At 46.1% G+C, this 25,690-nt stretch overlaps 1 protein-coding gene across 1 annotated transcript in view; it reads left to right on the plus strand.

The window, feature by feature from the left end:
* Nucleotides 1-15,584, plus strand: part of LOC139306702 (protein unc-80 homolog) — a 35,325-nt gene extending 19,741 nt beyond the window's left edge. Inside the window, exons 28-66 of the mRNA XM_070930649.1 lie at nucleotides 26-265; nucleotides 348-445; nucleotides 542-745; nucleotides 825-932; nucleotides 1,028-1,166; nucleotides 1,434-1,615; nucleotides 1,725-1,856; nucleotides 3,940-4,126; nucleotides 4,267-4,398; nucleotides 4,483-4,626; nucleotides 4,755-4,855; nucleotides 4,942-5,028; nucleotides 5,136-5,319; nucleotides 5,413-5,507; nucleotides 5,729-5,818; nucleotides 6,004-6,105; nucleotides 6,185-6,365; nucleotides 6,459-6,724; nucleotides 6,835-6,969; nucleotides 7,122-7,260; nucleotides 7,419-7,515; nucleotides 7,612-7,782; nucleotides 7,875-7,967; nucleotides 8,056-8,274; nucleotides 8,439-8,669; nucleotides 9,869-9,992; nucleotides 10,074-10,199; nucleotides 10,291-10,414; nucleotides 10,703-10,909; nucleotides 10,994-11,178; nucleotides 11,294-11,459; nucleotides 11,559-11,738; nucleotides 11,833-11,980; nucleotides 12,842-12,898; nucleotides 13,933-14,014; nucleotides 14,113-14,218; nucleotides 14,561-14,581; nucleotides 14,814-15,010; nucleotides 15,084-15,584. Of these exons, the coding sequence (XP_070786750.1) occupies nucleotides 26-265; nucleotides 348-445; nucleotides 542-745; nucleotides 825-932; nucleotides 1,028-1,166; nucleotides 1,434-1,615; nucleotides 1,725-1,856; nucleotides 3,940-4,126; nucleotides 4,267-4,398; nucleotides 4,483-4,626; nucleotides 4,755-4,855; nucleotides 4,942-5,028; nucleotides 5,136-5,319; nucleotides 5,413-5,507; nucleotides 5,729-5,818; nucleotides 6,004-6,105; nucleotides 6,185-6,365; nucleotides 6,459-6,724; nucleotides 6,835-6,969; nucleotides 7,122-7,260; nucleotides 7,419-7,515; nucleotides 7,612-7,782; nucleotides 7,875-7,967; nucleotides 8,056-8,274; nucleotides 8,439-8,669; nucleotides 9,869-9,992; nucleotides 10,074-10,199; nucleotides 10,291-10,414; nucleotides 10,703-10,909; nucleotides 10,994-11,178; nucleotides 11,294-11,459; nucleotides 11,559-11,738; nucleotides 11,833-11,980; nucleotides 12,842-12,898; nucleotides 13,933-14,014; nucleotides 14,113-14,218; nucleotides 14,561-14,581; nucleotides 14,814-15,010; nucleotides 15,084-15,584 (5,981 nt within the window). The remainder of the gene's footprint in view (nucleotides 1-25; nucleotides 266-347; nucleotides 446-541; nucleotides 746-824; nucleotides 933-1,027; nucleotides 1,167-1,433; nucleotides 1,616-1,724; nucleotides 1,857-3,939; nucleotides 4,127-4,266; nucleotides 4,399-4,482; nucleotides 4,627-4,754; nucleotides 4,856-4,941; nucleotides 5,029-5,135; nucleotides 5,320-5,412; nucleotides 5,508-5,728; nucleotides 5,819-6,003; nucleotides 6,106-6,184; nucleotides 6,366-6,458; nucleotides 6,725-6,834; nucleotides 6,970-7,121; nucleotides 7,261-7,418; nucleotides 7,516-7,611; nucleotides 7,783-7,874; nucleotides 7,968-8,055; nucleotides 8,275-8,438; nucleotides 8,670-9,868; nucleotides 9,993-10,073; nucleotides 10,200-10,290; nucleotides 10,415-10,702; nucleotides 10,910-10,993; nucleotides 11,179-11,293; nucleotides 11,460-11,558; nucleotides 11,739-11,832; nucleotides 11,981-12,841; nucleotides 12,899-13,932; nucleotides 14,015-14,112; nucleotides 14,219-14,560; nucleotides 14,582-14,813; nucleotides 15,011-15,083) is intronic.
* Nucleotides 15,585-25,690: the final 10,106 nt, after the last annotated feature.

Genomic DNA, 25,690 nt, shown 5'->3' on the forward strand with positions numbered 1-25,690 from the left:
CTGCTTATTATTATAAATAATTTAGATGATCTCTTCCCACTTCCGTCTTCTCCAGCACCCATCCGTAAGATTCGTATCGGAGGCTCCCGGCTGCTTCAGATCAAAGGGGCTCGCAGTTTCCGCGTGAAGAAAGGGGGCTCCCTGTCCTCCATACGCCGGGCCGGGAGCCTCAAGAGCACCAAGCTGTCCCGGCAGGACTCTGAGTCAGAGAACGACGAAGGGCTGCTGTCACAAACGCACAGCAGGGACACGGTTACCGACATAGGTAAGACGTGGACTCAACTCTAATCTGGACGACAGTAAATGGTATATTTTAAACATTTGCATGTTCTTGTTTCCTGTTGCAGGAAGTCCCTTCAGCACCAGCGAACCCAGCATAGAACCAGAGGGCCAGAGCTCAGGAGGAGCAGAGGACAACTACCACCGCAACATGTCCTGGCTCCATGTATGTCCTTTAATGTGTGTGCATACGGTGTTGCTGCCTCCCTTCCTACATACTGACTCCCCCTCCTCCCTCCCCTCCCTCTCTCTCTCGGCACAGATTATGATCCTGCTGTGCAACCAGCAGAGTTTCATCTGTACCCATATAGACTTCTGCCACCCACGCTGCTACCAGCACCACAGCCGCTCCTGCGCCCGTCTGGTCCGCGCCATCAAGCTTGTGTACGGTGAGACGGTGGACAGCCTGAGAGAGGACAGCGCCTCCTCTGGTAACATCGGGGCTCGTGCCAAGAAGAATAAGGAGGTGGGTTTCACAGACTGTCCATCCTGTCCTCCTACTTTGTCGTCTTTGTGGCGGTTCATGAAAGTCTCTGTGCCTTCAGTGTTCAGACAAGTCTTGCCTGAGGACCCCGTCCATGAAGAGGAGACCCACTGACTCCAACACAGAAGGGAAGAAGGATACCGGCATGCTCAAGTACATCCGCAACCAGGTGACGTAGTTTTAAGAGTTAATTATTCAGATTAGGTCAGACGAGGAAATTATAAATCATTCTGCTGTTAATCAGAGTTTCTTTCTTTCTTTCAGGTGATGAGCTTGTCACCAGCTCCTCTTTCGCTGCTGATCAAGGCAGCTCCCATCTTGACAGACGACATGTATGGAGACGTCCAGCCTGCAGCCTGGGAGCTGCTGCTCAGCGTGGATGAACACATGGCAGCTGCTGCTGGTGAGTCGGCCATCAGGCTGTGGGTCAGTGATCTGTGGGTCAGTGATCTATGGGTCTCCTCTGTAGGTTGTCGTGCCCTTCAGGCCTTTTAATGTCCGTGATTTTAGATTAGGAAAGATAATGTACCTCTCTTCATCCCATTTCCTCCTTTTGGCTTCCACCACCTATTCCTTCCTCTTCCCTGCCCTTTCCATCTCTGCCTCTTTCTCTTTCCCTATTTATTTCTCTCTCCTCCACCCCCCTCCGCCCTCTCTGAATCCCCTCCAGCTGCCATGTTCCTTCTGTGTGCGGTAAAGGTCCCCGACGCGGTGACCGAAATGATGATGGCGGAGTTCCACCACCAGGAGGCCTGCCAGCGCATCAACTCCGTGCTGAAGTTTTACACGCTGTGGCGTTTCCGCTACCAGGTGTGGCCCCGCATGGAGGAAGGAGCCCAGCAGATCTTTAAGGTACCGATTGATAACGGTGATCCAGAGAGGTAGTAATAATAACTGACTCCACGTTTGCTCACTTTGGCTACTTTGACCTGTTTTGTACTATATTTGTCTTTTGTTTCAGATCCCTCCACCCAGCATCAACTTCACTCTGCCGTCTCCTATACTGGGCATGCCCTGTGTCCCCATATTCGACCCCCCCTGGGTGCCCCAGAACACAGGCAGCGTCCAGGACCCAATCAATGAAGACCAGTCTGTAAGTCTGAGCCGCTGTTCACATGGGTTGCCTAATATACATTTATTTACTCGTATAACTTTCGTAAAACACACTTTCAAGAATAGCTTTCATAGACTAGATTTTATTTCTAGCGTTAGCAGCATGAAAATGTTTGCACATACTTTTGAATCACTTTTAATATGTAGTTAATTCATTTTACGTGAATCATACTGACACCTGGATGTGACATCACAAACAAACTGACTGATCGGGTAGTCAGGTTACTTTTAGATTCAAAAACTAAAGGGTCTGTTCACCCATGAAAACATGTGTTATCACTTACCTATAGTATATCTGCCACGCTGATTGCTTTTAGTGAACGTGTCCAGGTTTTGAGATATCCAGATGTGCCAGAGTATCGGGGACACTGTTTCTGGAACGGCACATTGCCGTTATTTTTATCCATGCAAGCGGCGCGGCTCTAGGGATGGTGATATCGGTCATTTGGTCCTCTACTTTGTTCCGGACTAAAATATCTCAACAACTGTTTGATGGATTGCTGTGAAGTTTTGTACAAACATTCAAGATGAATTCTCCTGACTTCTGCTGTAATTTCACCAGAAGGTTGACATTTGTGTTATTTTTTAAGTGAAATGTCTCCACAACTATTGGATGGTCAAAGCTTTTGACCTGATAATGATTACATTTTATACTTTGCCACTTTGTTTATGGCCAAATCTGTAAACCTAACGACTCTCCCGTCAGCCTCAGCTGCACTTTGCTGCCACACTAAGCTCAACATCAGCATGTTGTCTGCTGTGTGAGACAGACAGATATCTCAAAATGTGATCAAACTAAATCCAACCTATCAGCATGTTTAGATACAACTACGTGTAAGTGAGAAAATCTGTTTTTACCTTGTAATTTAGGTGAACCGACCCTTTAAATCCGAGAACAACGTCAGTTTTTAGTATCTTATTTTGAAACTCATTTTGGATTGAGTCCTGCTTAACCCCACACAACATGCCAAAAGCAGATACAATGCACTTTAGACTGCTTTAAAATACATGTGTTATTGCTATGCAAGTGTAATGTGGACAACTGCACCAAGAAATCTGCTAATTTAAGAAAACTCCGTGTGATACGTTTTTTCAGTCAGAATGGTCATTTTAAAGTGGTGAAACAGATTTCTTGGTGTTTCCTTTTACTTTCTTGTCTTTTTTGTTAAAATGCATGATTATCAAAATATGTTTAATAGATTTTGATGACGACCTGCGAGCACCTGTTCTATAATTTATCTATCGACTGTCTTTGTTTTTAGTACTCCACATTAATTCAGTCAGTCCATACCATAGTAAGTTGGTATTTCTGTCCGGATGTTTGTGCTGATGCATCTTGTTACCTCAGATCATTAATGACAGGAGGGAAAATTTTCTCCATTGAGTGTTTTTAGCCCATTTGGGAGCTGTAGGTTTTCATCATGGGTCAGAAGCTGGGGCAGTTTCATGGGTCATTTCAGAGAGTTGCATCTTGATCAGTAAAACACACCACACTCAAAAAGTGATTTGAAGAAGCAGAATAACAGCATGCATCGGACATTCAGACATTTTGTGTGTGTCGTGCTGTTTATGCATGGTCATTGGATGAGAATGACTTTGCTGTGTATGTTTTTCATATCATGCGTTCAGGCTATTTGGATATGTATGTGTATGAGCACTCGTGCGAATGCTGTGAGGCATTTACTGTACACAAGATACAGTAAATTCTCCAAATTCCAGTCTGAATACATTTATTTGTGTCACAATTTGTCATGATTGAAATCTTTTCCTATTCAATACTTCAACAGTGTTCTTCATGATGCTCGGGATAGCATTAGAGCATGAGATCAATGTGCTGGAGGAGAGTTACTGTATTGATGTGTTGTCCGGTCATTTTACATTACAAAATGCTCCTCAGATGTAAGCCTAGAATAGCTGTGCACACACGTTCCTGAAAGATTTAAACTGTCAATTATGTATTAATTTGTGCATTCCCTCATTCTGAATCTCCTGTATGTCTGCACCCGCTGTTCTGCCTGTGTGCTGTTTGATCCAACGCCACCCTCCATGCTCACCCTTTCCAGAAATCCTTCTCGGCGCGGGCGGTGTCGCGCTCCCACCAGCGAGCCGAGCACATCCTGAAGAACCTGCAGCAGGAGGAGGAGAAGCGGCGTCTGGGCCGCGAGGCCAGCATCATCACGGCCATCCCCGTGGCTCAGGAGGCCTGCTACGAGCCCACGTGCAGCCCCCCGCCTGAGCAGGAGGAAGAAGGTGGGGCTGCCAGGCGCACAGGCACATTTTATACAGAAATACAAACGTCTGACGGGAGTTGCCGCTGAAAGCTCCGTGTCCTGATAGCATGTTGTTTTTCCTGTATCTGTACTGGTCATGCTGGGCATTGATCCCGCCAGCAGAAGAAGTGGTGAACCTGGCATCACGCCGTCTGTCTGTCAGCCCGTCCTGCGCCTCCAGTAACTCCCACAGAAACTACTCTTTCCGCCGGGGCTCTGTGTGGTCCGTCCGCTCATTGGCCAGTGCTGAAGGTACGAACACAGAGAAGCTTTATCATAGAACTTCTTTTGTTTGCTGCTATTTCAAATAAAATGATTTGGGGTTTTTTTTGCCAGATGAAGAGAACACAACAGAACACACTCCTACTCACCACATGTTACAGCCGCCCCAAGCCGTCTTCCCAGCATGCATCTGTGCTGCAGTCCTGCCGATAGTGCACCTCATGGAGGACGGGGAGGTGCGAGAGGATGGCGTGGCAGGTAGGAGTCAAAATATAGATTTCCACTCGATTTCCTTACATTATGTCATCAGAGAGCTGCAAAAAAATGCATTTGCATCATCATTTGTGGGCTTGTTCATGGTGTTTGGTCACCGACTGTTTCCTCAGTGAGTGCTGTTGCCCAACAAATCCTCTGGAACTGCCTGATCGAAGATCCGGCCCTCGTTCTCCGCCACTTCCTGGAAAAGCTAACAGTGAGCAACCGACAGGTATGTGAACACCTGAAGAGCAAACGCAGCTTCAGATCTGATGAACCAGAATCTGAAGAGGGTTACACTTGTTGTTGTAATTCCAGGATGAGCTGATGTACATGCTGAGGAAGCTCCTGCTCAACATTGGAGATCTGCCGGCTCAGACCTCTCATATCCTCTTCAACTACCTGGTGAAGCAACTGATAAAACGCCTTTAAAGATAAATAACAAATAAAGATATAAATAAACTCCCAGTTAACCATTCATTCTCTCGCTCGGACCCCCCCCCCTCTCCCAGGTGGGGCTGATCATGTATTTTGTGCGGACTCCATGTGAGTGGGGAATGGACGCCATCTCAGCCACGTTGACCTTCCTGTGGGAGGTGGTGGGCTACGTGGAGGGGCTCTTCTTCAAGGACCTGAAGCAGACCATGAAGAAGGAGCAGTGTGAGGTCAAACTGTTGGTCACTGCGTCCATGCCAGGTGAACCTGCTGACCCTACATTTCATTTACTCAGGATGACATCAATGATATGTCAGATATATTTACGTATTTTCTTGTACTTTTTCGATGCAGGAACCAAAACGCTGGTGGTGCACGGGCAGAACGAATGTGACATCCCAACACAGCTTCCAGTCCATGAAGACACGCAGTTTGAAGCCCTGCTCAAGGTAAGGAAGTACTCTGATCCTTCACTTAAGGAAAAGTACCAGTACAACAATGTACAAATACAAAGTACAAAGTATTATCAGCAAAATATACTTAAAATATCAAAAGTAAAAGCAGTCATTCTGGTAAGTTTCTTATTGTGATTATTCATGATGAGGATCAGCGAAACATTCATATAACTGAAGTCAACTTATGGGAGATATTATATTATATATACAACCAGGAATGCCTGGAATTCTTCAACATTCCCGAGGCCAGATCGGCACACTACTTCCTCATGGACAAACGATGGAACCTCATCCATTACAGCAAGGTAGACGCATCAGTCTCGTCTCGTAATGTATCTACATATCTAATGATTTAAAATATTTGAATTGACAGAAGGATTTAATGCCCTTTTATTGGTTGAGAGAATTCTCAGCTACTGTTGAATCCTGGGCAATATTTAAACATTTTCTGTTTACTCTCCAATACAATGTTGTTATCTACCTCCTCCAGACATACGTAAGAGACATCTACCCCTTCCGGAGATCAGTCTCCCCCCAGCTCAACCTGGTCCACATGCTGCCTGAGAAAGGACAGGAGCTTATCCAGAAACAGGTATGGAAGATTCAAAACGAGTCAACATGGTGAAAACATGGTGTCTACGTTTCTTTTTCCTTCTCTGTTCTCCTTCTAGGTGTTTTCCCGCAAACTGGAGGAAGTTGGTCGGGTCCTCTTCCTCATCTCCCTCACTCAACACATGCCAGCTGTGCACAAGCAATCCCACGTCTCCCTGCTGCAGGAAGACCTCCTCCGTCTGCCGTCCTTCCCACGAACCGCCATCGATGCAGAGTTCTCGCTGTTCAATGAGCAACAAGGTGAGACAGACTCCAACTGTATCTGACTTTTTTAAGGATACTTGATGATGAAGCTGGGTTTTTTTTACCGCCCTCTCCTCCCCCCTCTCTCAGGTAAGGAGCTGTTTGGTTTGGACACCCTCCACAAGGTGCTGTGGATCAAGCTGCTGGAGGAAATGTTTCTGGGCATGCCCAGTGAGTACCCGTGGGGCGACGAGATGATGCTGTTCCTCAACGTCTTCAACGGGGCTCTGCTGCTGCACCCGGAGGACAGCTCCCTCCTCAGGCAGTACACCGCCACCGCCATCAACACCGCCGTTCACTTCAACCACCTCTTCTCCCTGAGCGGTTACCAGTGGATCCTGCCGACCATGCTGCAGGTACGGATTCATGTGTCCTGCAGCGGTCTGCTGCAGTAAGAGACGGTTTAGTCTAGTAATGTGATAACCCACCTTCCTGAGGGCCTGTCCTCTCTGCCTTCTCCTGACAGGTCTATGCTGACTACGAGAGCGACCCTTTACTGAGGCAGGGCATCGAGTTCTGCTGCCGGCAGTTCTACATCCTCCACCGCAAACCCTTCATCCTGCAGCTGTTTGCCAGTGTGGCTCCGCTGCTGGAATTCACAGTAAGATCCACTTATTTAAATTAATTTACAATCAGTGGGTATTTTAACTTTTGTGTGTGCTTTTTTTGCTTCCTTAGTCCACACATCCCTTGTGTTGTCATACATCCTGGACAGCTTCAGTGAAATTCTCCTGTCTTCCTCTCCCATCCCAGACCAGCACCAGTACTGGTCTGTCTAAAGGCGTGTCAGCGCAGTGTCTGTTTGACCTGCTGGTCTCTCTGGAGGGTGAGACCCAGGATGCCCTGGATGCTCTGGAGCTGGTTAAGGCTGAGAAACCTCTACGCTCTCTGGGTAAACTGTCAGCCACTTTCACGCACGTATCGTGGTCTTTTTATTGCTCCCTGTCAATGGACAGGGTCCAGACACCAGCCCAGACAAAGGAAACCTTCACTGTTTATGGGAAGCTCTAAATATTGTCAGTCCCCTGTAAGTTTTCTTCTTTGTTGCAGATTTCTGTTATGGTAATGAGGACTTGACCTTTTCCATCAGCGAGGCCATCAAACTGTGTGTCACTGTGGTGGCCTACGCTCCTGAATCCTTTAGGAGGTATGGAAACATATCGAGGAGGCATCTAGGATCATCTTTCAGCTTTTCCACAGCAGTTGTTTTCTGTCCTCTAACGGCCTGCATGTACACCTCCAGTCTCCAGATGCTGATGGTGCTGGAGGCCTTGGTCCCCTGCCACCTCCAAAAGCTGAAGAGCAACACGATTACAATGGAGTCGGCCTCGGCTGCCAGAGATGAGATCGCAGCCATCGCTGCTCTGGCCACGTCCCTGCAGGCCCTCCTCTACAGCTCAGAGACCCTCACCAGGTCCGACTCTCACCCATGAAACGAAGGAAACGATGCTGATGAAACAATGATGTTTTAAGTGTTTCATAATTGTATCCACACCTCCTCCGCAGGCCCATGACAGCCCCCCAGATGTCCCGCTGTGATCAGGGCCATAAGGGAGGCACTACAGCCAACCACGCCATGTCAGGAGGAGTCAACACCAGGTCAGGCTTATAACATGATCATTTAACTCACCCCAGTCCCAGAATAGATAGCAGGAGCGCAGTTTTGTATGCATGTGTATGTGCCCAGGGACAACCTCCACCTGCTGGAGGAGGGCCAGGGCATGCCGAGGGAGGAGCTGGACGAGCGCATCGCCAGGGAGGAGTTCCGCCGGCCGCGCGAGTCCCTGTTAAACATCTGCACCGAGTTTTACAAACACTGCGGACCGCGACTCAAAATCCTGCAGAATGTCGCCGGTGAGCCGCGGGTCACGGCCCTGGAGCTGCTGGACATCAAGTCCCACATGAGGTGATGTCTTCCCAGTCAGTTAGGCATTGCTCCAGTCAAAGGTCCATTTAAAAAAAAACTCCTTTTTAACCACAAGCTGAGAGTTGTTTTTTGTGGCTTTTTCCGGAATACAGCAGTAATTTAAATAGCACCATTAAAGGACTATCTGTGTGTCTCCTTCCCAGGCTGGCGGAGATCGCCCACGCCCTGCTGAAGCTGGCGCCCTACGACACCCTGACCATGGAGAGCCGAGGGCTGCGGCGCTACATCATGGAGATGCTGCCCATCACCGACTGGTCATCCGAGGCCGTCCGCCCCGCCCTCATCCTCATCCTCAAGAGGCTGGACCGCATGTTCAACAAAATCCACAAGATGCCTACGCTCAGGTGCGCTCGCCCACAGGCATTATGCACCAGGTCTGTTGAATACTATCCCTCTTCTTTCTCTGTCTCCCTGTGAGTGTATCGTGCTGTGCCGGTGCCGTGGTGTGAACAGTAGATAGACGGCTTCTTGGCACTGTCCTCTGTAGCGCTGCCTTCGTGGGTGCTGTACCGTAAGTGCTGCTGTGGCGTGTTTTTGTGCAGTTACTTGTGGGCGTGTTCGTGTGCGAGAGGAGTTAAATCAGTAAGATAAATACCCGGGTGTGTGAGGATGTGTGTACTAACGACGGATCACCGGCAGTGCCCCCTCTGAACCAGTGTCCAGTCTTGTGTCACGGAAGATGATTCATTTAGTTTGTGACTGGTGATGTCTGCATGCACGAGGTCACCACAGGAGTTGTTTTTAATCCGTCAATCACTCATTGTAATTGTAAATGTTTACATCACCGCGTGGAAACAGGATTTATCGACACATTACTTTGCAATTAATTGTATGAAGTAGAATCACGAATGATAATAGTAATAAACTTTATTTGTACAGCACATTTCATACATACAATGCAGCTTAAGTGCCTTTACATGAAATTGAATAGAAAATGTAATTTAATTTAAATATATAACTAAAACCAGCGTGTTTCTTAAAGGAAATGCCTCTCAATGTACAAAATATATGAATGTGCTGAACTATTCAGAGCCTTTTAAACCAATAATAAAATGTTCCAATACATACAACTGTACCACAAACGCAGCCTCAGTGCAGTGAAAACAAACAACGGTTCCATGACGTGAGACTGAACGCTGGCTGAGAGCGAACACTGGTCACAGGTGTGTGCTTCACACCAGGATCTGTTGCTGCAGTGTTCTGCTGGCTATGTTTGTGAGCTTCGCTGTATCCTCTATTTGCTGTCCGTATGGCCTTCATTACAGTCATAAAGGTGATGATTATATGGCGGGAATATTAATAGAGCGGTAAGTGTTGCACTGGTATCTCTCTCAGAATATGATCTTTAAAGATTTCTAGACTTTATACATTTGATATGGATCTCATGCCACATTCAAGTCATTTCAAAAGAAGCCGATGAGATAGAAATATGATGGATGACCTTTTCTGGTCAACATCAATCTTCTTTTCATCCCACGATACATGAATGTGGCATTTTAGTCTTTTTTTTTAAATGTGCTTTCGTTTGGTGTTTGGGGTGATGTTGTGTGCTGTTTGGGTGTGTCCTCTCCAGGAGACAGGTGGAGTGGGAGGCGGCCAGCAGCCTGATCGAGGGGATCTGCCTGACCCTGCAGCGACAGCCCATCATCTCTTTCCTCCCGCACCTTCGCTCGCTGATCAACGTCTGCGTCAACCTGGTGTGGAAACACACACACATCCTTCTGTACAAATACTGTTTATTTTTAGATTATTGGTCGTTAATTTGTGTGTGTTGCCAGGTGATGGGTGTGGTTGGTCCCTCCAGCGTGGCAGATGGGCTACCTCTTCTCCACCTCAGCCCCTACCTATCCCCTCCGCTGCCCTTCAGCACAGCAGTGGTCCGGCTGGTTGCCCTGCAGATCCAGGTAGGATGAGCTTAACTCACCCGACTCCTCGCTGGACTTTCATTCATCAGCTACACCGATTGTTCCATTGTCTAATTTTCCCCCCTCCAAGGCCTTGAAGGAGGACTTTCCGCTCAGCCATGTGATCTCACCGTTCACCAATCAGGAGAGGCGAGAGGGGATGCTGCTCAACCTGCTCATTCCCTTCGTGCTCACCGTGGGCTCTGGAAGCAAAGGTAAACGCTCACAGGCAGCTTTCAAACATGAAGCCACTCTTGTTTTTATGTTATTGTTTGAGCTCTTAGGTTGTTTTTAAGGTGCCATTTTTTTATTTTTATGATTCTTATTGACAATTGTTTTTCATGATCTTGAACTCACTGTTGTTGCTTTCCTGGTTACAAATATACATCAATCAAACTGTTAGATTTAGTACCAATCAGTACCATTATCTGAAAGGTCTTAAACATAAATGCAGATCCACTGCTTGTGAGCTTGTTTGTATTTGTCTGTTTTTCCGTTTGCAGACAGCCCCCACCTCGAGATGCCTGAGATCTTCCTGCTCCTCCAGACGGTCATCAATATCCTCCTGCCTCCTCGGATCATCTCCACCTCCCGCACCAAGAACTTCATGCTGGACGCGTCCCCGGCTCACTGCTCCACCCCGGGCGACACGGGGAAGGACCTGCGCAGAGAGGGATTAGCCGAGTCCACCAGCCAGGCTGCGTATCTGGGTATGAATGAGGAGGGAGAGCATTTTATAGCTTCTCTCGTTCCCACCACTTCCCCTTCTCACCCCTCCTTCCTTCCCTCTGCAGCTCTGAAGGTGGTGCTGGTTTGCTTTGAGCGCTCGTTGGGGAACCAGTGGTACCGGCTAAGCCTGCAGGTGAAAGAGATGGCTCTGAGAAAGGTGGGCGGCTTGGCCTTCTGGGACTTCATTGACTTTATTGTCCGAACCCGTATCCCTATCTTTGTCCTGCTGAGACCCTTCATACAGTGCAAGGTAAAGAACCAGGGAGCTCTGTTCACTCACTTTAATTGTGCGTTCACTTGTGTACTATTTGCCTGTGTGTCTTCGTCTTCCTCACTGGTCCGTATTTGTTCATGTTGACATCTAGTTGTTGACCCAGCCGGCTGACTCACAGGAGGAGATTACGGCACGTCACCACATCGCGGACCAGCTTGAGCGCCGCTTCATCCCGCGACCTCTCTGCAAGAGCTCCCTGTTTGCAGAGTTCAACAATGAACTCAAGATCCTCAAGGAGGCCGTGCACAGCGGCTCCGGTCAGACACTGAAGCTAAAACTTCCATTTCTTGAATTTTTAACTTCTAGTTTTCTATTTAATCCTGTGTTTCTGTTTGACCCGCCCCCCCACCTTACAGCTTACCAGGGCAAGACGTCCATCAGCACAGTGGGCACCTCTACATCCGCCTATCGCCTCAGTTTGGCCACGATGTCGCGCTCCAACACCGGCACCGGCACAGTTTGGGAGCAGGACAGCCAACCGTCCCGCCAGCCCTCCCAAGACACGCTCAGCCGCACCGATGAAGATGATGAAGAGAGTCAGAAACATTTTCACATAATTTTCACATTTTGATATTTGTAGAAATCCGAACTGAACTCACCGCCCCCCCCCCTCCATCCGTCTCCCTCCAGATGACTCCATGAGTATCCCCAGTGTGGTGAGCGAGCACGAGGCCTTTTTGCCCAGAGTGATGGCGCAGCGCCGCTTCTCCAGCCACGCCACCGGCTCGGCAGCTTCGCAGCCCGAGGCCCCCCGCTCCACCATGCTGCCCAGCCACAGGTGACCCTCCCAACACACACACACACTCATGCATGCACACACATACACACTGAAACACAAGCAAGCATGAAGTTTAACTTTTCTTCGAGTGTTGTTTCTTTAATGGACAGGAAGAGTTTTGGGTACGTGCACAAACAACTCACAGATTATAGTTTGACTTTGGACATACGTATAAAAGACATTCACGCGGCACAAATAACAAAGAAAAGATCCCACACACTGTCCCACACTTTCTTTATCAAACAGACAATGTTTCAGTGTCAACGAGGATCTGGCCTCCTTTAAATCTGAGGAGGAACAACATTGACTGTTTGATAAGTTAAGTGTCCTGCTCTTGGACAACATGCAGGACGTTTTCTTCATTATTTGTCCTGCAGGATGTAAAAGTTGAGCTGGACAGAAATAATCTCACTGGGTGAAACCTCAAGTGGAGCCAATAAAAAGAGGTTTTCTGTTGTATTTTCACGTCATCTCATTCTGAACGGAGGAATACTGACAGAAAAAACTACAAGCAACAATTTATTTAACCTTCTACTGTTAAAACTGAGGTCAGACTCCACCAATGAGATTATGTCTTGGCTTATGTTTCTGTAAAATGCAGAATTAACATTTAGAAAAGGATCAACGTCATATCCCACAACCACAGTCATTGTTTCTGTGTATATCTCTGTTGATTTCTAATGTTTTTATTCAACAGTCTCAGAGCAGCTTTGTGACTCTGTATCTTGGTAAGAAAGCTGTGGTCAGAGCGAATGCCCTGGCCTCCCGCCCTGCTCTCGGTGGCTCAGGGACGTGGGTGGTGGTGGATCTCGACTACACTCCCTAAACTCCCGTTCTCCCCCTTCGCCCCCCTTTTTACAGTGAACCCAATGTGCTAGATGAGTCCCAGGGCCTTCTGCAGGAGGGTAACCTCTCTAGGTACAGTGGCCCTCTCTCTGTGTGTGTCCCATTGGTGCGTTCTTGCATCTGTCCGCCAGTGGGAGGGGCATCGCCTCGGGACGGCCTCCTCTATTGGCCGCCTCGCCGTTGATCACTCATCCACATTCAATCAAATCGCCTTGGCCCGCCACACCTCCCCTCACCCCCCTGTCTCTATCTCTTTCTGTGTGGGTCCAGTGTGCCTTGTCTCTGTCCTCTACCCCCCCCCCACCACTTCCTTTTGAGCTCCACACTGACCCTCATCTTCTCAGCTCATCTGCTGTGCTATCCTAACCAGGTCCCTCCCCCTCTAAAAAAAAAAACTAAAGAGGGCCCCCGCAGCCCGGGGCCCGGGAGCTCTGCCTCTGTTTCTCCTCTGTTAGCTGTGGGTCTTTCCAGTTGATGTGCCATCAACAAAGTCAGCCTCTCTCCCATTGGTGCCATGGTGTTTCATACTGTTTACGTGTCTATCAGGCTTCTCGCTGATCAAATTGGGCGTCCTACTCTGGATACCAATCTGTAGGGGCAAGGGGGAACTGGGGTGGCAACCATAATACAAGGACACTCTTGCTGTTTGCTTTGTCCAGTTTTGCTTTCGAGAACTTCAAATCTGATGTAGTGTCACGCTTAAAAAAGGGGGATTTTAAATATATATATTTATAAGAGAATAAAAAAAGACAATTTGCATATCATCACACCAGTTTCTATTGTCAGCGTTGCTACTCCAGCCCCTACTATCCCTTGTTGTGTTTTAAGTGTATGAATCGTGGCAGCACTGTTTTCTCTGCACTGTGATTGGGTGTCTCGTAACATACTGTGTGTGTCGTGCAGTGAGTGAACAAGTAGAATAGCAGCGACATCTTGTTGTGGTCAGAGATGTGGTCAGACAGCGAGCACAGCTGGGCAATGCGGTGGCCTTTTGTTTCTTTCATGGTGATGCATTTCTGTGTGTTTTGTGTGTACGCGTGTGTGTGTGTGTGTGTGTGTGTGTGACTGCAAATGTGTGTATGTGTCCATCTGATTGGTTGTACCAGGGTTGCCAGTGTGCAGAGTGAACCGGGCCAGCAGAACCTTCTGATCCAGCCTCCGTTAGGAAGAAAGCGAGGCCTCAGACAGGTGTGGACGTCGACTTTGTCTTATCACATCTGTCGTATTGCATGCATTTTAAAAGACATTCAAGTTTGCATAAAAAATGCATGACTACGTCTCTGCAGCTGCGACGCCCCCTGCTGTCCATTCCAAAGAATGAACCACGTGGTCGATCTGGAGCGAGGCTCTCGACAACCCGCAGGAGCATCCAGCCCAAGAACAAACCACTGGGTAACAACACACTTCATCTGTGTGTGTGTGTGTGTGTGTGTGTGTGTGTGTGTATGTGTAGATAAGGGACGATGAAAGCACATGTTTGTCTGTCGTGAAATTTAAAAGAAGTATGAGACCAGACTTACCCTGCACTTCAGATCAAGCACACAACAAGCCAAATCTAGACGTTAAATAGTAACAGTAAAACACGTGATTTAATGTGTGTGTGCTGACTTGAACTGACCCGTCCTCCCCACTCACAACCTCTGTCTTTGTTCCAATGCTGTTTGTTGTGCCACCTGTCACCAGACTGACTCTTCTCACTCTGTTCTGTCTCATGCCTTATGTTTCGAAATAAAGAAACTTTATTGGACTGTGAAGGTGAGACACAACCCTTAACCCTTCCTCTCCACCCTGCAACGGCCCGCCCCTTTTTATCTGCAACCTCACCCAATAGGGCGCTCTGCATGTCTGTCTTGCATCCCTTCCCAGACCCCTGCCTACCCCTCCTGTCCCATCCCTGCCTCCACTCTCTTTGGTGGTGCTGATGTGTTAGCGGGTCGCTATCTGGCGTCTCTGTTTTGACCACGCGTGCATGCGTGTGTGTCCACAGCGCACGGAGACCAAAAGAGGTCGGTCACCTTTACAGAGAATCAAAGCCAGCAGCCGCCTGCGACGCCCGGCGCTGTGGACCCCCCAGCTGAGGGCAGGAAAGCCAGTCCTGCCCTTTCAAAGTCTCCGACGCTGGAAGTGCCCTCTGCCTCCTCAGCCACGGTCACTGCCGACCTGCACGGTCCTGCGAACACACAGGTAGGAGCCGCAGACCTGACCCTGCAAGTGTGGAGGCTGTATCTCATTTTACAAGCTGTGTATTTGTCCCAAGGTCCCCTCAGCCATGAGCAGCAAGGACAAGAGAGAGCAGTGGGGCCTCCGCAGCAGCCTCTCCCCTCCCCCCTCCATCTCCCGCCCCTCCACCCCAACACCCCCATCCCGAACCTGCTCCCCGCTGCCCCTCTCCCGAACCTGCTCCCCTCTCGCCTTGTCCCGCACCTCCTCTCCTCTCCCTCCACCTCTCCCCGTGCTGGGCTCTGCGCCGGCCCCAGGTCCCCCGCCGCCGCCGCCCCTGCCTCCAGCCCCTTTCCTGCCTCCCCCACCGCCGGGGCCGCCCAGGATCAGAGAGAGCCCCGGGGACGAGGACACCACGGCGCTCCTGCCTCGCAGCGACACCCTGCTGCAGCTCAGCGAGGACGACGGCACAGAGAACCCCCTCCTCACTCCGCTGCTGTCCCACCCCTCGCCCCGCAGGTCACCCCGCCGGTCACCCCGCAGGTTGCCTCTGCCCCTCTCCCCCGTAGACCTGGACCTGGATGAGTCCCACGTCTGAGAGGATTGTATTTTTCTATGTGTAGCCGAAGCCACATGCCATACAGATACTGCAGGGTACGGATAACAGGGAGGCTGCGGCACACATGTCAAAACATGACCATCTAAAAGTACAGGAAAGAAAGGGAATGTACAGGCAGGAGAAGTGTGGGTTTTCTGTTCTCCACACTAACACCCTGCCTCTTCAAGTGTGTCTATAACCCACTGACTTTATTTCTGTTGCATCTGTAGCCCCGGGTCCTAACTTCCATTTGTTTTCCGCTCAGCTTTTCCCTGAAACTAAACTGCTCTCTCGTCAGTCCGTCCTCTCTCCGTGGGTCTCTTATTGTAGCTTTGTAGTGTTGAGTATCAACATCCGTTCTCATGGCGACACACCCTGAGGGTTGAATGTATGCTTTAGCAGCAATCTACCTTATTACTCCTCTCCTTCATCATAGAAACGGATTATTAAATGTGCTGGTCTACTCTCCCCCGAGAGCAAAGATTTATTTTTTAATGATATTTTATTTAAAGTATTCAAAGTACTAATAATTCTGGTGAATAATTATTAAAGCTCAGAAATTGATATTTAACTAATTAATGCGTCTAATACTAAATGTTAAAGATAAAGTCTATATTTAGGAGATCTATATAAATGAACTTGTACAGGTTGTAAAGGAGGTTTATTAAGAGCCATTCTAAAGTGATGGGTGAAATGAGCGCCTTTTTTATTAAATGATATACACTAAATATACAATACAGTATATGTATATTAAATAATTTATGTGATTATATGGAACTGGAGCAAGAAATTAGATTTTATATTTTAAAAGTTTTTTCAGTGTGTTGATTCTGTCCACAGAACAAGTCGAGTACATTTGCAATTAAGCTTTCAGTAATAAAAGACAGAAGTTCACTTAAATCCGGTGCTACTCAGTGGAGGTCAGGAACTGGCATCCCAACAGCAGACATGGCTAGCCACAGCTAAACTAAATGTACTTTTGGATTACCTGTTATTTCCTTTTCCATATAATTAGTAGCTAAATCACAGCTAAACTCCTGCTAAAGCTAACTTGCAGAACTTCAAATGATTTGATTTGTTGGTAAGCTTGAAATTGTATATTTATAGGTATTAAAGCATAACCGATTACATTGATTTCAGTATACATTTTTATAGTAGACGAATAGACAGCAAAACACAGATATACTTAATTCCTGAAACTGCTGTAAATGATCAAAATACACTAAATTAAATGGGGATCCACCATCGACTTGTTCAGTGGACATTTTAACTCAGTTCAGTGATGATAAACCAGCTGACGGCTCTCATTGTGCAATCCTAACGTCGAACATGTCTTATTAATCCTACAGTGTGTGTTGCGCCGCTCAGTGTCTCAGCAGAATATTTTATTTGTGACCAAAGACTGTATCTTTATCTTGTGTTTCTGCGGTCTAAAAGAAAACACCAACCTTTACAGAAGGCTCTGTCACTTGTCCAGATGTTGCAGTGCTGCTCATGTTGTTTTGTTTTTGTGTGTCTGTGATGTTTGTCTCATGCTCACAGACTCCTTTTTATTGCGACTGTGATGAAGCGATGCAGTAGATAGCCGTTACCTCGTTGCTCATTCCATGCCTTAATGGAGAAATATCAACATGTCTGTTTATATGACCTCATACCTCCAAACGCCCACTTTTAATCCACTAATCTCAAACATGACTATTTATTTTAGGATGAAACACATTTTTTTGTATGTAAAAAGTGCTAACTTTCCCCTGCTTTCCCCTTTTCATCAATAACAATGACATTAAATCATCACATAATACAGGATCGATATGTGCCATAATCCACACCAACGCACTGTGAGTGTTTTGTTATTGGCTGCTTCTCAATTATGTGTCAGTGTTTTTAGTGTATTTAACATTCTTTCTTTTGACTTTTTGTGTCAACGACAGCTCAGTTAAACATTTAAATTGTGTTCTTAATAAAAACACATATTAATCCCCTGTTTCTAATTTAAATGTACAACATTACAACAGGGGAAATGCAGTAAGTAAATGTTTCTGGAATGCATTCTTGTCCTGTCCTCTGAATCCCTGTTTTCCACAATGCAAAACAAATCTTAAATTCATAACACACACACACACACACACTCTATACTTCTACATCATATTAGAGTCTTATAGAAGTACACAGAGGGCCACTGTACTGTTGAATCTGAATTCCCTTTAAATGTAATGTGTCAAATTATGTCTTCTTTGTGCAAAGTTCAAATAAACTACAGTATATCAGAATATTTCTGGAATATTTAAATAAATGGATATTGTTTACAATGTTTTTTCTGCTTTCTGTCCATTTCTAACTGTGGAGAAAACAGCAGGTTATAGTCAGTAAGTATAGTCATTTCCCATGTCCGAGTGGCAGTTCTGGAAAAGTTTAAAATACCAACGTCAAGGTTGAAATCCTCCAATTGATATTTCTGAAGACTGACAGCTCCAACAGGTGCACTGCTGACTTCCCTTGGTGGGAAGACATGCTGGTCCAGTGTGTACTGGTGGATAAGGCAGATGCACAGCTGTCCCAAAACCAAATGGTTGTGGGTTCAAGCCCGAAGTGATGTTTAACTTTTAAAAACCACCATGTCCTGATTGAAAAGCTTTGAGGTGAAGAGTACAACCAATCAGAGTCTCGTTTAGTCAGCTTTGTATTGGATTAAAGATTCTGAACCAATAATCATGTCAGTCCATCCAACAGACATTTCACTAAAAGACAAAAATGTCAGGTTCTATCCCCGGGTGTCTCTGTGACTTTAAAGTCTGATGTCCAAAAGAAAAAGTGAAAAGCTCTAAAAGAACAATGCTAAGTGTCTTAAAACAAATAGCTCAGGCTGTTGGGATGCTGCTTAGAAGGTTTAAGGTTGTGAGTTCGATTCTTATTAAATTCACTGAATTTTAAAGTCCAACACCCTTTGTGACTGAAGGTTGTGAGTTCGAGAAAGGTGAACAGCGTCAGATTGAATAGTTCAGTGGGTTAGGGCCCAGCTCAGAAGGGCTGAGGTTGTGGGTTCAATTCTTATGAATCTCAGTGCGTTTTTAAAGTCCAACACCCAAAATGAACAAATAAAAGCGCCCGGAGAACAAGTTCAAATGCAAAGGGGCCTCGGTGGTGCGGTGGGTTTGTCTGTGACCGTAAGACATCAGCGTTGGAGCTGGTGCAGTGTCCGGTTCGAATCCCCTTTTGACCGAAGGTTGTGAGTTCGATCCCTTTTCTAATTTCACAATTTTAAAGTTGGATGTCCAAAAGAAAAAGTCAAGAGCGCAGAGAGAGAAAGGTGAACTGTGTCAGATTGAATAGCTCAGTGGGTTAGGGCCCAGCTCAGAGGGTCTGAGGTTGTGGGTTCAATTCTTATGAATCTCAGTGCGTTTTTAAAGTCCAACACCCAAAATGAACAAATAAAAGCGCCCGGAGAACAGGTTCAAATGCGAAGGGGCCTCGGTGGTGCAGTGGGTTTGTCTGTGACCGTAAGACATCGGCGTTGGAGCTGGTGCAGTGTCCGGTTCGAATCCCCTTCGTGGCCGGGACCTGGAGCGTCACGACACGGGTGGTTGCATGAGTGGTGGCACGGGCGGTGAAATCGGGAGGGGGCCGTGTCCCCTCCCGAACTTTCCACAGATAGACACGGGGGGTTATGAGGAATGTAAATTTAAAAAAAATCTGCTTTGCAACATACATTGAAAAAATATAGCCACACCCCCCCACTTCCTGTTTCAATCATTTTTAAATCAGAATTGGGGGCTGGAGCACATGCTGCAAACATTTGGGTAAGTGCGATTGCATTTCAATTTACATGGACAAACAAATAAGATTCAATGTGTAGTTCTTTCATTAACTTGGAAATCATGTCGGTATGCATACTCAACTAACCAGGAATTACATTTAGCGAATTTAGCATGCTTTAATCCCACATGTTCTATTGTTTGGCTAAAGCTAACATGCTAAGCCTCAGAGGCCTTGGAATTCAAAGGAACTCATTTACTTGAAAATTCAGGTTCACAAACATGGAAATAGAAAATTAAGACTGACTTGGTTTAAAGAGGAGGATTATTTCTTAGCGTTTACTTTCAATACCAACACTTTCTATCAATCAGACAACAACTCAAGTAAACAACTTTGAAAACATATACTGCCGTGGTTTAGTGTGTAACGTCAAATTTAACAAGTGACGAGCACCTGCAGCCAATTACCTGGACGATTGATAGATAATCAACTACATGAACGTTAAAGAGATTACACTTGTCAAACAAATCAAGCAAATCAGTTCCTTTCAATTCCAACAGCCAACAAGTCAATAAGTTTGATAAACAGCAGAAAATATCACTTTGGAGCTTAGCATGTTAGCTTTAGCAGAACAATGGAACATGTGGGATTAAAACATGCTAACTTAGCGAAATCTAACTCCTGGTTAGCTCAGTATGCATGCTGACATCATTTACAAGTTGATGAAAGAACTACACATTCAATCTTATTTCTTTGCACATGTAAATCAATTGAAATGCAATCGCGCTCACCCAAATGTTTGCAGCATGTGCCCCCGTCCTCTTCGCCTCCAGGCAAAATGGCCGACTGTCAAACAGGAAATGGGAGAGTCCAATTCTATTTATACTGGGGGGGAACCCAGACTCTACTAAGTGGGGTAGAGGACAGTCATCTGTTATTTGAATGATTTATTGTTTTTGTGTGAAAATATTGTACATGTGGATGAATTAAAGAAGAATAACTTTACAAATTGGAGCACCTTCTGAAATAAGGGCCATTTGTTCCCTTTCAGTCAGAGACACTCACCACTGTCTCCTCCAGACCCTTCAGGTCCTCTCTGGCCCGCTCGCTCTGTTCATTCAGCAGTCTGGACAGAAAACACCAACGTTTACAAAACACACGAAGCATTGCATCAGATACTCATCAACAGCCGAGCAGTCAGCGGCACCTACGTGAGTTTCTGTAGCTTTGCATCCTTCCTCCACCCTCCATGACTCTCTCCTGCTCTAACAACAGACCCTGGTTTAGACTGGGAGAGGAAGACAAGTGGCAATCAATAAAAGGCACCGACAACGGGCAGAATTAGAGTTCTTTGGCTCCTTCTGTGGCTATTAATGAAGTCCCACATTTAAATAGAGCTGATCTTGACTCCTCAAAAACCAGAGAGTGGAAAGTGACTTTGAACCCACAAGTTCACGACTTACATGCAGCAGCTTCAGTTCACACACACTCTTCTTCTCCTCAACAGTCTCTCTTTGAAAATCTCCTGAGTGGAAATCAGTTGTTAGATCATTATCTACAATAATGTTGGAAGAGTTTTGGAAACTACAACACCACACTACTGCTAACATGCTTTACTAAGGACATCAAGGCCATCCTGAATAAAAAGAAGAGGGCTTTCAGAGCTGGCAACAGGGAGGAGGTGAGAACGATCCAGGGGGAACTGAAGGTAAAGATCAGGGAGGCCAAGGAGACGTACAGGAGGAAGCTGGAGTGGAAACTCCAGCAGAACAACATCAGAGAGGTCTGGAGGTGAATGAGGACCATCACTGGTTTCAGGACGACCAACAACAGAGGAGTTGAAGGCAGAAGGCAGAGGGGGGGGGGGGCTTTCCAAATACACTTAAATCTGACATAAATCCTATCAAACACTTGTCTCTGAGTCCGATCAACGCATACATTCGGCCCCTGTATTAGCCATCGCGGCAAACTGCATGAGGAGCTACGCCCCCCCCCCGGAGCAACTTGCAGGCCCCCGACGGACATTTGGGGAAGTTGCTCTAAAGTTTGTGGATTCCAGGCCAGGTTCCCCCGAGCAGTTGAAGGAGTTGAAGGCAGTGAGGACTGGGGCAACGAACTGAAGAAAACTACTGTGTCAACTACCTGACTGGCAGACCACAGTATGTGCGCTTACAACACTGTGTGTCAGAGTGGTCCGCAGGGGACTGTCCTCCCCCCCTTCCTCTTTACCGTCTACACCACGGACTTCAGCTACAGCACTGAGACCTGCCATCTTCAGAAGTTCTCTGATGACTCAGCAATAGTTGGGTATATCAGTGAGGGTGATGAGGAGGAGTACAGGGCTGCTGTGGACAACTTTGTCGCATGGTGCGAGCAGAACCACCTGCAGCTCAATGTGACAAAGACAAGACTGTTGATCTGAGGAGGACCAAGGTGCCGATGACCCCTGTTTCCATCCAGGGGGTCAGTGTGGACATTGTAGAGGATTACAAGTACCTGGGAGTTCACACAGACAATAAACTGGACTGGGTAAAGAACACTAATGCCCAATACTCCAACAGACTCAATAAACTGATCCGCAAGGCCAGTGACGTTGTGGGGGTGGAGCTGGACTCTCTGAAGGTGGTGTCAGACAGGAGGATGCTGTCCAAGCTCATCTTGGACAATGTTTCACATCCTCTCCATGACGTACTGGTCAGACACAAGAGCAGCTTCAGTGGGAGACTCGTTCCTCCCAAATGTACAACAGAACACACAAACTGTTCAACTCCTCCTTCTGAGTGTCAGACACTCAGAAGAAAGAGACTGGAAATCTGGACCTACTTCACCTGTTTATATACTACCTCATTATTTATTCTTTGAATGTTTCAGTGCAATACAAACATATATATATATATATATATATATATATATATATATATATATATATATATACACATACATATACATTGTTATTGTATATATCTTTTACCTTTATTTTTCACTTAAATACTGTAAATGTGTATATTTTTATTTTCTATTTCTATTTTTAAATACTTTTAGCCCTAAATTTATGCTGCTTGAATGGGAGCACCGGTACTGTACAATTTCCCCCCAGGGATCAATGTAGTATTTCTGATTCTGATTTCCTAGAGATAGCATGACATACTATAGTAGACATGGACATTAATACAGTCGGAGACAGCTGCCTTGCATTGCACCACAAACCAGGGTCTGTTGTTAGAGCAGGAGAGAGTCATGGAGGGTGGAGGAAGGATGCAAAGCTACAGAAACTCATGTAGGTGCCGCTGACTGCTCGGCTGTTGATGAGTATCTGATGCAATGCTTCGTGTGTTTTGTAAACGTTGGTGTTTTCTGTCCAGACTGCTGAATGAACAGAGCCAGCGGGCCAGAGAGGACCTGAAGGGTCTGGAGGAGACAGTGGTGAGTGTCTCTGACTGAAAGGGAACAAATGGCCCTCATTTCAGAAGGTGCTCCAATTTGCAAAGTTATTCTTCTTTAATTCATCCACATGTACAATATTTTCACACAAAAACAATAAAGACAACGATAAATCGTTCAAATAACAGATGACTGTCCTCTACCCCACTTAGTAGAGTCTGGGTTCCCCCCCAGTATAAATAGAATTGGACTCTCCCATTTCCTGTTTGACAGTCGGCCATTTTGCCTGGAGGCGAAGAGGACGGGGGCACATGCTGCAAACATTTGGGTGAGCGCGATTGCATTTCAATTGATTTACATGTGCAAAGAAATAAGATTGAATGTGTAGTTCTTTCATCAACTTGTAAATGATGTCAGCATGCATACTGAGCTAACCAGGAGTTAGATTTAGCTAAGTTAGCATGTTTTAATCCCACATGTTCTATTGTTTGGCTAAAGCTAACACGCTAAGCTCCAAAGTGATATTTTCTGCTGTTTATCAAACTTATTGACTTGTTGGCTGTTGGAATTGAAAGGAACTGATTTGCTTGATTTGTTTGACGAGTGTAATCTCTTTAACGTTCACGTAGTTGATTATCTATCAATCGTCCAGGTAATTGGCTGCAGGTGCTCGTCACTTGTTAAATTTGACGTTACACACTAAACCACGGCAGTATATGTTTTCAAAGTTGTTTACTTGAGTTGTTGTCTGATTGATAGAAAGTGTTGGTATTGAAAGTAAACGCTAAGAAATAATCCTCCTCTTTAAACCAAGTCAGTCTTAATTTTCTATTTCCATGTTTGTGAACCTGAATTTTCAAGTAAATGAGTTCCTTTGAATTCCAAGGCCTCTGAGGCTTAGCATGTTAGCTTTAGCCAAACAATAGAACATGTGGGATTAAAGCATGCTAACTTAGCTAAATGTAATTCCTGGTTAGTTGAGTATGCATACTGACATGATTTCCAAGTTAATGAAAGAACTACACGTTGAATCTTATTTGTTTGTCCATGTAAATTGAAATGCAATCGCACTTACCCAAATGTTTGCAGCATGTGCTCCAGCACCAGATTCTGATTTAAAAATGATTGAAACAGGAAGTGGGGGGTGTGGCTATATTTTTTTAAAGGTATGTTGCAAAGCAGATTTTTTTTAAATTTACATTCCTCATAACCCCCTGTGTCTATCTCTGGAAAGTTCGGGAGGGGACACGGCCCCCTCCCGATTTCACCGCCCGTGCCACCACTCATGCAACCACCCGTGTCGTGACGCTCCAGGTCCCAGCCACGAAGGAGATTCGAACCGGACACTGCACCAGCTCCAACGCCGATGTCTTACGGTCACAGACAAACCCACCACGCCACCGAGGCCCCTTCGCATTTGAACCTGTTCTCCGGGCGCTTTTATTTGTTCACTTTGGGTGTTGGACTTTAAAAATGCACTGAGATTCATAAGAATTGAACCCACAACCTCAAACCCTCTGAGCTGGGCCCTAACCCACTGAGCTATTCAATCTGACACAGTTCACCTTTCTCTCTCTGCGCTCTTCACTTTTTCTTTTGGACATCCAACTTTAAAATTGTGAAATTAGAAAAGGGATCGAACCCACAACCTTCGGTCAAAAGGGGATTCGAACCAGACACTGCACCAGCTCCAACGCTGATGTCTTACGGTCACATACAAACCCACTGCACCACCGAGGCCCCTTTGCATTTGAACCTGTTCTCCGGGCGCTTTTATTTGTTCACTTTGGGTGTTGGACTTTAAAAACGCACTGAGATTCATAAGAATTGAACCCACAACCTCAGCCCTTCTGAGCTGGGCCCTAACCCACTGAGCTATTCAATCTGACACAGTTCACCTTTCTCTCTTTGCGCTCTTGACTTTTTCTTTTGGACATCAGACTTTAAAAATTGTCAAATTCGAAAAAAGATTGAACTCACAACCTTCAGTCAAAAGGGGATTTGAACCGGACACATCACACACTTGTGTCTTAGAGGTATGAACAAACCCACTACACCACCAAGTCCCTCTCACATTTGAAGCTTTTCTCTGGGCGCTTTTATTTGTTCACTTTGGGTGTTGGACTTTAAAAGTGCACTGAGATTCATAAGAATTGAACCAACAACCTCACACCCACTAAGCTGGGCCCTAACCCACTGAGCTATGTGATCTGACACAATTCACCTTTCTCTCTTTGCGCTCCATTCCCTCTAAGACCATTCACTTCCCTTTTTTCCGAGAGACTGGGTGTTGTCTTTCTTTGGGCTATTAAAGCTTAAAGTGAGCTGAAAAAGAAAAAGGGAATATGCAGATTTACTGTCATAATGATGACCACGGGCTCGCTGGTGTGTGAAACATACAGTGTCTGAGGACAAAAATACAAGGAGGTTGTCTCCGCCGAGGAAAATGGACAGTTTTGATCAAAAAGGAACAAGTAAAAATGTCATTCTGCATGAGTTTGATAGAGAAGACGAACAGTAAGGTTATTAAGATCAGAAAACAGTGACCCCTTGTGTCTCATGTGGAAATAACAAAATGCATTTGTTACGCAGGCACACTGTCCTAAAAATCCTCATATTTAATTTAATTTCATATTCAAGAAAGGCAGGATTAATTATTTAAATTGAGTATGGAGTATTTAAGCCCCTTAACATAGGCCTGGAGACACCACTCACAGCATCACTCCAGTAGACGAGGTCCCATCACTTTAGAGTGACTTTACACTCACAGAAATATGTCTCTGATCTCCTGAGGTGAAATGAGGTTAAAAAAAACAGTGTACCCTGACGTCATATGTAAAATATCAGAAAGGAACATGCCACCCCTGTGGAGTAATACAAATGCAAATGTGCGATTTCCATGTGCTAGTGTGTCCCCTTGGATCAATTTCCATTTTGTCATTATTTCCATAACAGTTAAAAGCCCACCAGCC

This window comes from Enoplosus armatus, chromosome 24, assembly GCF_043641665.1.
Source record: "Enoplosus armatus isolate fEnoArm2 chromosome 24, fEnoArm2.hap1, whole genome shotgun sequence".
Lineage (NCBI taxonomy): Eukaryota > Metazoa > Chordata > Actinopteri > Centrarchiformes > Enoplosidae > Enoplosus > Enoplosus armatus.